Raw genomic sequence first — 10,164 nt, 5'->3', positions numbered from 1 at the left:
TACAGGAGGCTTTGTAGGCTTATCAGTGATTTCAGCCGTGTTTGATCACGTCCAAACCTTTAAACACAGCGACATCTGTCTTCTTAATATGAGCTAGGTGATTATAAATAGCTGTGTTTGGGGGAGATCTGGGGGAGGAGTTGCTAACTAAGCTTGTTCATAGAGCTTACAGTGGGGTCAGACCGTCAGCTATAAATACACCTAGAATAGCAAACTGTGCCCTTTTATGTGGGGCTTTAGTTGCAATAGTGGGGGGGGGGGTCCTTTGACATGAAAAGCAATATGACTCTGCATGATCTGAGGATTTACAGTTGAACCCTCCACTTTAAAATACCTATAAAGAGGTAGCTTTCAAATGCACTCAGGTGCTGAGACCACAGCTGTTAATAAAGCTTACATACAGGCATGCGTAACTCCAGAGAGAAACATTTATCAAGCATTTATCTGTTTATGACAACCAGATATGTTCATGTTCTCAGCTTATCATCCATTTTTTTAATATTTCATTCAAGACATTACACATTGTGGGGCAATTACGCATTATGGGGCAATTACGCATGTCTTATGTAGCTTTAAAAAGTGCACAACCACACAGGTACAGGGGGGCACTCAGAGTCAGTCTGGAGCCAGAATAAGGAGGCAAACAAATATCCACTCCAGAGTTCAGAGCAGATACTTTAGGGCAGGTCACCCATAATCACCTGTGAGAACCTCTGTGGTCTACAAAGACAGCGTAATCCCAGACCATGTGACCTGTGGAGCAGACAGCAGCAGTGGTGACTGGATCTTTGAGCTACTGCGACCTACTCATGCTAGAGCAGACACAAAGCAACCGAGTGTGCAGAAGAAATGGTGTCCCTGTCGCCTGCCTTATTCATATGATCATTTAGAGATAACCTGGGTTTAATACACTGGTCACTTTCAGCTACAACAAAGCACGAATTTCAGATTCCTAATATACATGTTTAGGTCGGCCTTAAATACGCAACACACTGAATGTATATTTGTGTTAACGATGCTGCATATGTCCAGTTATTACCTGTGTTGCCATACGTTTCACTGACAGCCGGGTAGTTGTTGTTGTTGTTGTTGTGCGCTCTCATCGGCGGCACCACGACGGTACGAACTGTGGGCTTGCTGGGCTCGGTCTCCGGGGCAACACAAGCAACACGCGGCTCGCGGTTCTGGTTGCCGTCTGTAATGAAGCGTTGTCGTGCGAAGGGACTGTTGCTATGGCCGTCTGAGGCATCCGAGGTGGGCGAGCTGTCCACCGTGTCACAGCCACTCTCCTGCTCGTCGTCTGACATACTGCAGGAGGGGAACCAATGAGGAGGGAAGTTATAAAGTAGAACCAGGATGAACATCTGTATGAGTTGTTTGAATGGGTTGTTTTGAGAGTACCTGTTGGGGTGTTTGCAGGGTGAAGTGCTGGACTGGGCCGAGGCTGAGGAGCTGGTGCTTAGCGTGCTGTCTGGACTGCTCAGGGAGCAGACTCTCTCCATACTGACGGTGCTCTGACACGCATCACAAGCTGCACTATCTTTACACCTGTGTGCAGAGAGAGTCAAATCAAATAAGACATTTGTAGAAAAGAAAAATTTGAAATATTGTTGAGAAGGAACCTGATGGTGAGCACTCACTCCGACATCGAGTGTCTTTGTGCGCTCTCCTCTTCATCGCTGCTGATACTGATGACGCTAACTGTCGGGCTAGCTAAGTCAGAGATCACCATGGCCTGCCGCTGCTGCTCCTGCGAAACCAAAAGCTCCTCACAGTCTGGCTCCTCTTTACAGCAGTTCTCCTCCTCCACCTCCACCTCCACCCGCTCGGTTCCTTGCTCCTCTCCGACAGTACGCCCTTCTTCTGGGAATCTGGCTTCTACCTGCTGCACATTCTTTGCCGTATCGGCCATCTTTGGGGACTGGCATGCTATATTTTGGACGTTTGTGTTTTGGGAGAAGTTGCTGCCCCTATTGAAGGAAGACAAGTCACTTTCAGAATGAAAGAACCCCTTTTTTAAGTGCACGTCTGTGCATTCTAGTTGCAACACTTGCATCCCATACCTGTTCATGCAAGGCTTGGCTCTCTTGTTGGCAGCCGGCTGTGGCCACACCACATGTGCAATGCCTATGTTGATTGGCTGGTGGGTGGACATGGTCATTTGGTTGGTTAAGAATGGCTGAGAGTGTGCAATCATGGAGCTGTAATGGTTACCATGGGGACGCACTTTCCTACATTAAGGAAACAGAACATTGCAAATTGAGCCAAAAGCATTTTAGCACCATTACTAACAAAATAGTCTCCGCTGAGTCATACACGTCCTTTTGGGACTAGTGACGATCATTATTATTCAGGGGAGCAAAGCGTGCTGTATCGGAGCAGTACAGCCATAAGGGTGTACATTACAACTCAAGGTAATAAAGCACTAATACATATTTCTTTAGATAATACTACATATTGGAACTATATAGAACATATCAAGAATGGACAGGGATAATGTATCAAAAAGATAGAAACAAATTACTTACCCCCAGTCACCCAATCTTTGTGAGCCGGCCACAGTGTCAGATGCCAAAGTGGTTGGTGGTGGAGGCACTGATGTCACCTGCTGCCAAGTGGGCACCAAGATCTGCTGTGCACGGTTGGACCAGGCCTGTTGAAATTCAGAGAAGCAACGCTAATCTTTCAATCGGTGATGCTTTTATCAGCTTGCCATCAGGGACAAAATATAAACTTCATTCTCACAAATAAATTACCCTGATCTACATTTACTAATGAGCCCAAGCTGCCTCTCCATCTCATCCTATGTTCTTTGAGCTTCATTACCATCATTCCTTACCTGTGTGATGACTCCAGGTCTGATTTGTATGGGAGGTGCTTGAGTGACCAGAGGCACAGAGCCCTCCATTCGAACAGAGTAGCCTGCTGGTTTAGCTGTGTTGGGGGGGATCCCTGCAGGGACAATGGACAGGAGATGGTTGACTTTAAAATATTTTAGTCTAATTGCCACTAACAATAATAAACAAGTGAAATAAGGATTTACACCTCCTACCTTGAATGGTTGGGGGACATAGAATGAGTGCCTGCTGAAATGAATCGCTGCATCCAAACTGCCCACTTCCTGTCTGCAATGGTATACCAGGGTGCATCACTGATTGGGCTGATGGGGCTAATCCCTAAAAAAAAGAAAAAAAAAAAAGAAGGAGGGATATGACTGGACTTTTCTGAGGAACGACAATGATCAACAATAGCATCAAAAAGCCAGTAGATGGCGACATCTCTGTCAAGAGTTGTCTGTGTTTTACCCGGACAGAGCCCAGGGACCTGTCTAGCACAGATATTAGTGGGTTAGTCAGTTACCTTTACGCAGAACACTGTCTTTTCAGTCAAAAGACGGTGACAAACTTTCATCACCATCGTAACCTCTAACACATGGCTGATCTTCTCCAGAGGAAGTTCAAGGTACCGAGTCAAAAAGTATCCAAAGGCCCACTTTCTTACTAATAAGCTGCTTTAAGGATTCCATTAGGCAAAGGCAAATTATTTAATAGGTCTCAATAGGTTCATCTCTTAAAATGCTGCTTGTGATCCGTTTATATTGCATATGATAATGGAAACCTGTTCATATGAACATGCTCATAAACTGAACCAATTCATCCAGGCCCACAAGGTTAGATTTTCTTTTAAAGTTGGATAACTAAAAAGGCGTTAGACAACGTTGAACTTACTCTCTGAGACAGGCCTGAGGGCTAAACAAAGAACCTAAGCATATGCCTCATTACTGCTCTCGTGCCTGGCTATAATTACATTTATTGAATAACGGGAACTAGGCCTATATTGTTCTGCTGCAGCTTCTGAACGTAGCCCAACCCCCGTATACATGATAGCAAAAACAAAGCAGCCTTTCAGAGGATAATACTAAAAAAAAAGCCTCCACATTTTCTTGTTAAATTCCCCTGAAGAAGAAAGATTTACCATTTACTGTGCTGCTCCATGGAAACAGAAATTATAGCCGAGCAGTTTTATTGTTACAAGTAATTACAAGTAATATTATTCTTATGTCTGTACTAATGAAACACATGTGTAGTCACCATTTTATATATATATATATATATATATATATATATATATATATATATATATATATATATATACACACACACACATACATACACATACACATACACAAACATACACATTTACACGTATAGACGTTTAATCCTCAGAATGGTGGCTTTTGAGTAGACTTTAAGATGTTTTGCATTATAAAGATCCAGAGCCAAAAGAGGGTCAGCTCCTTTTTTTTTTCCCTCAGCAACAACGCTGATTTGCACCGTTGCCATGACCTCCGAAACATGACGTGATTTTGTTGCCATGACAGCAGTGTTAGGACGCAATAAGACGAGCGAGTCGGTGTACACGAACACAATAAAAGGCGAGGAAATTGTCTCCATGATCAGTCTTCACAGGAGCAGATTAACAGAACAACACATCGCGTGTCAATGACCCACACCATCTGTGATCCATCAGTCGGATATTGTCATATTTTAGGAAACAAGAAGATTGTACATAAATAGGAGCGGACTGGCTCTGGCAGAGGTCCGCGCTCTCAGAGTGACCTTCTAGTTTCGACATGTTTTAATTCCCTGATTTAAAGATTAATGTGGTTACGTGTAAATTACATCCCCAACCACACATTCACAGAAATGGCAGATCATGATGCAAACACATCTTTATTAACTTACTTGAGGGTGAACACCGGTAATCTTGCTGAACGGGTGGTTGACAGAGGCAGCAGCTGTTGCGGTTACAGTTCTGATGAAAGGCCCTTTGTTTCTGTTGGCCGCCTCATATGCACTGGGACGTGTCCAGCAAACGTCCATAATGTGGAAACATGACTTCACACTACAGGCAGAGGAGTTACAGTTCAAGTTGTGGAAGGTCAAACTGACAACATGTCTGAAGATCTGAGGCAAAGGGGACTCACTGGTTACTGTGGGGGAAGTCGAGCAGGTGTTGCATCGTCACAAAGGGCTGGCACAGAGCCTCGGCGGGGCTGATCCTCTCCTCTGCATCGATCAACAGCATCTTCTTCAGCAGGCCCACAAACTCCCGGCGGTCCGCCTTCTCCGCCAACAAGTCACTACCTTCCAGATTCATCACCAAGTTCACCTGGAATACAAACATTCTGCTGCTGAAACCACAGATCAAAATAACTGCTCATCAACAGAATTACATATTAGAAGAAACGGGGAAATTACATTACACTAAGCTCTGTCTATGATGAATCAAAACATGTTTTGATATGATACCAATTTCCTGAGAATGACAAACAATTCAGTCATGAACATGAATTCTCAAGAATCTCCTCTGACTTACGTAATTGCCTGGGGAATTTCCACCCGTGGTTTGTTTTAACAGAATAATAATGAAACCTGAACTTTCACTTTTAAATTTAGTTTTAGCATTTAACTGAAGGGAAGTTATCTTTTCTTTCCAATATATAAGAGGTGTGTATTCTGTTCATACAGTTGCGGGTGTACTTCCTCTGGTAAACACCTAGTAGCCTACATCCTCTAAACATTTGATGTTGAACTTCCTCTGAAGTCCCGTTAGGTACATTGTGGTCCGAGCAGCTGAACATACGTGCGCTATGTCATCCAAACAGCTGAAGATGTACTTCCTGGCTTCCTTTGATTTCATTCCCGTCTCCGTCTCATGCTCATCTGTTGACTACAGAAAAAGAAAACGTTAATGGGTATTTCCGTGACTTAGAACCATAAGCTGATTCCCAGTAAACTAAGTGAAGCTTAATCTTTGATAAGACTTTATCTTAACGGTTATGTTTAAATTTGTTTCTGGAAAAATTGTTTACCGACTGACTTCAAGCTGACATATGATATTAACGACAGGCTCATAGTGAAGCAAATCAAGCCATATTTGTTGCAGGTGTGTTAATACTCCTCACCTTTAGTCTCCATGCTGCATAAGGGGAGTCGGACTCTTTGCAAAAGAACCGTGCCGTCTTTGTCCCCGAATTCAATAAATGTTCCCCCGGCACACCTTGTGTCTGAGAAATGTAGCGAACCTGTTGGACATAAGGAGGGAAGCAAGAAAGAAAAAAAAAAGAATATGAATAGAAGAAAATGGCAATTTTTATTGGTTTTAAAGGAGAAATAAAAAATCTCTGTAATAATAATTTATATTACATTGTCAACATTTATTCAAAACACCTCACTTCAACAATGAATATTGTTTTTTCACTGTAAATTTCTCTATCATATCAACACACACTCTCCGAAAACAACACGTCATCGGAGCGCTTTATACTGACACCGTATGTACTGATGATTCACAGCGTCAACGCACAGTGACGTCACGCTACATGGAGTCACTCAGAGTTAAAGGTGCCGAGTGTGGACGCGCACGTAATAGCGACAGCTGCAGAGACCTTGGAGATGACACATTCCTGACAAATGGCTAAACCCAAATAAGACCCCCTGTACGGAGTGTAGCTCGTGTTTATGATCTCTGAAAAGGTGTCAGGGTCTCTTCGTGTAAACTTTGATAACAAGGTTCTTACAGTGTCAATGCCAAATGCTTTGCAGGGCAATGAGGCTCGTCATTCAGACGCTAAGGGGCATACAGGTTTATGAGACAAGACCAGTGAAAAGCCTGGTTGACGTCAATCACAACCAAGTGTAAAGGACAACAACCATTAGAGATTCAGCGCTACTCAGAAGCAAAGAGCCACACATTTGGAGACACTGGACAAGTTCAAATAAAGCAGATAATAGATTAAACTAATAAGTGCTATCTCTCCCTTTCTATTTGAAATACACAAACCTAGAAGTAAGGCAGACACACACGTCCTCACCCCTTTGCTTAACTATGAAGTTCTATGTTTTTGTTGGAAGCTACTCATGTGTTGATCTTCAACATGCTCCTCCTGGCCAATGTGGTGCTTAAGCAGTGGGCTTAGATCAGTCTGTTGCTGAGGCGCAAATACTGCAATGTGTCTCTTGTTTGTGTGGGTGGGACCTATCAAGCGATGCATTCATTGGGATTCTGACAGCTTGCGTGATGAATGCAATTTCATCTGCTGAGACATTTAGATGGGATAGTGGAGATCTGCTCGCTTATCTCAAGGCGTACTGAAATCCAAGTATAATAAAACACATTGTGTCACTGTCCATTTCTCCCTTTTGGATTTGCGCTTTCCTTCAATCATATCCTTATGTACATGCAGATTTACGTCAAATAAAAACTATCTCCTTTTTTACCCCCATTTTTTGTCTTTTGCATTAACTATTCATAACAGTCGTGGATTACTGAAAGTTTATGCCAACAAACTTCACCCTGAAAGTACTAAATTCCCTTAATTTAATATAGCTTTAGTTGCTGTATTATTATTATTATGCTGTACATTATATACACGTATACACATATGCATTTTATGTGCATAACATTTATGATGTTGCTGTCGCTCTGAAAAACAACACAGCCGGTGTGTGTGAGTGTGTGTGGGAAAATTCTTGTGACGGGAAAACCCTTATTTTTCCTGAAAGGCGCGTCTCTGCAGAGATCTCACAAACCAGTGAGATCACTGGTGCAAAGCTACAGCTCCACAAAACAACTATCTAGCGAGCCTGGGCCTGAGCAGACAGGAAGCACAGGCAGCTTATGTTTTATGGCAGTCCAGATAACAATGAACACCATAAAAGATCCATTTCAATGATATCCCTCACTGTAATAAATAAAAGCATATCTCAGCTTAGAATATTACCTACCCAGTGTACAATGAATCACATTTCTAACATTGGGATATAGTAGCTTGGACCAGCTTACAAACAGGATAATTTCTTCTGGGGCAGTGACGCTTTCCAGCCCCACACACCCATGCAAGCACAAATAATGTTGGCCTCTGCAATAGTGTGCACCAACCCCCCATGGTTGCACCACTTTTACAGTGGCTGAGAAAGCAAGAGACGCAAAGAAATATATGGAGTCATACCAAAGACTACAGCACCTGGGATAATCATAGCCACTCATAATGAGACAGGCTGCATCGTGATGTTTGTCACCTCAATGAAATGAGCAGGCTGTAACAGTGAAGTAAAGATGGTGTGACTGGAGGATGAGGTAAGGATAGGGCAGAGCTAAAGGAGCGGAAGGGAGTAGGAGGAGCCAGAGTTATAAATACAACATGCTGCGTGGCATGGAACAAGACCCCTTCCAGAAAGATAAGAAGAAAAAGGGGACGAAGGGGATGGCAGCAACTCGGTGAGCTGCAGCCAGATCACCCGTGGCCCCTGGATGACACCTCACACCGGCAGTCAGCTGCCTAGTTTTTTTACAGTCAATTGGCCACGTTTGTTTTTGCTTGTGCAAGCCATTTAATGACTTTAGATGCATTCTGAAATGGTGTAAAGCTAGTAAGGCTAACCCTAATGCAGTTGCCACGGTAAATTGACATCCAAATCAGTCCAATGCATCGTTTTTTGTTTCACGTTTTGGCGAAGGAGATAGACGGACAGTATCAACTTAATTCTAGTGCCTGCTGTTACTAAACAACCCAAACCTGCGCGCTGCAATGATGAGGAAGTTGCAGTAATTTAGCAGTAACCCTCACTGACTAAACCAAACAAAGTACAGCACCGTAAATCCCTTACAGTAGCTTTACTGCTCAATCCGTCTGTGTGGCTCTCCTTTCAATGGGAGGTTGTGACATCATTGGACAGGAAGGGTGACGTAAAATAGACCATGGAACAGATAGTAAAGCTCTGTGTAGCCCTGCACTAAAATGATTAACTTCTCATCCATATAGTTATCGTAGACTAATAGAAAAAGAAAACATATCTGCCAGTCTACTTTGACAACAGGGTGCGAAAAACCCGACATTTAAACGGCTCCTTCGACGTCGCATCTGGTTGAGCTGTGGGTGATTGTGAGAGACAGATTGAAAGAACTTTAATTGTCTATGTGTTATTTGTGCTATTCGGATATTTGCTCATTCAGTAGGTATTGTAACTTAGATTTTTCTGGGTTTTTTTGAAGGGCATTCTCCAGAGATTAATATATAGCTGGGGGCCCATCCAAGTAAAGCTCACGTGTAGGAAACACTGCACCCTGCACCGGCTGCTTTTTCCATTCTGTGACCACATTGAGAACCTTGCATGTCAGTGGGCCGCGTGGCAAAAAGAGACAGTATTTCCTATGTGGGGTCGGTGTGAAAGCACAGCTCAGTCACCAAACAGGGATTCAGTCTATTCCTCAAAGGCACCGGGGCAAAAACAAGGATCATAGGGTGTGCTTCCAACTCCAACACCTAACCATTTTGCTAAAACAGGCCAGGGTGGTAAGTCAGTCGTCCAAGGGAACATCCACAGCTTAAAATTCACTGCATGTATTTTAATCAGCAAACGACAATAGACGGTAATATAAGAGGGGCAAGCTCCAACAAGCTGAAATCTAATGCAACAAACTCTTAATTTCTCTCTGTAGATTACTCACGCCCTCGACCAAAATCCTCCGCTAGTGTTGTTTACACTGTAATTGGATTCAAATGCATTCACGCATTTACACACAGAAGGTTTTTGATCTCCGTCTGATACATTCTTCATTGCACAGGCTCCTTCTGACCCGTTACGTCATTGTCTCTCACACTCCTCATCTATGCCAACTTGATGCCCTCCACTCTTATCAACCCCCATCACCTCAAAGCAGTCCCTGACTAAATTTAGGAGCCCCCCCTCCCCAGATAACTCTAAAGCAGCCATGCGACACACTGACTGGCTCTGCAAAAACAGATTCATCATATTTAGAGGGCTGGTGCTGCGCTCGAGTCAAATCTCTTTCGGAGGTGTTGAGTTATCTCCCCTGTCTCAGTCCTAGGGAGAGTGAAAAATGATGCCTGGCCTTAAAAATACTTTGGTTTGATTGCAGTGTGCAGCGGGGCTGATTGCTGCACCGAGGGCACCGCATTGGGACCCAGCAGGATCTTACTGAGGCTCTGTTGGCGGGCTTTGAGTAGATGGGACTCCAGGGCAGCTCAGCATAAGCCCTGATCAGTCTAGTCCTGGGAAGACACCGTCAGGGCTCCACTGGGAGGGGCAGACATCCAACAGCTCCTAATAGACATACCATCCATCACAATAATATGTC

At 43.6% G+C, this 10,164-nt stretch overlaps 1 protein-coding gene across 1 annotated transcript in view; it reads right to left on the bottom strand.

The window, feature by feature from the left end:
* Positions 1 to 10,164, bottom strand: part of hipk3b (homeodomain interacting protein kinase 3b) — a 33,367-nt gene that overhangs the window by 2,919 nt on the left and 20,284 nt on the right. Inside the window, exons 4-14 of the mRNA XM_068730370.1 lie at positions 5,969 to 6,088; positions 5,647 to 5,733; positions 4,988 to 5,172; positions 4,746 to 4,905; positions 3,053 to 3,176; positions 2,840 to 2,952; positions 2,529 to 2,653; positions 2,064 to 2,231; positions 1,641 to 1,970; positions 1,402 to 1,548; positions 1,040 to 1,308 (exon numbers count right to left, since the gene is read on the bottom strand). Coding sequence (XP_068586471.1) covers positions 1,040 to 1,308; positions 1,402 to 1,548; positions 1,641 to 1,970; positions 2,064 to 2,231; positions 2,529 to 2,653; positions 2,840 to 2,952; positions 3,053 to 3,176; positions 4,746 to 4,905; positions 4,988 to 5,172; positions 5,647 to 5,733; positions 5,969 to 6,088 — 1,828 coding nt within the window. The remainder of the gene's footprint in view (positions 1 to 1,039; positions 1,309 to 1,401; positions 1,549 to 1,640; positions 1,971 to 2,063; positions 2,232 to 2,528; positions 2,654 to 2,839; positions 2,953 to 3,052; positions 3,177 to 4,745; positions 4,906 to 4,987; positions 5,173 to 5,646; positions 5,734 to 5,968; positions 6,089 to 10,164) is intronic.

The sequence above is a fragment of the Cebidichthys violaceus genome, unplaced genomic scaffold (genome assembly GCF_023349555.1).
Source record: "Cebidichthys violaceus isolate CVI_PGR_0920_01 unplaced genomic scaffold, fCebVio1.0.p SCAF_5, whole genome shotgun sequence".
NCBI lineage: Eukaryota > Metazoa > Chordata > Actinopteri > Perciformes > Stichaeidae > Cebidichthys > Cebidichthys violaceus.
This window is presented reverse-complemented; position numbering and strand designations above follow the sequence as displayed.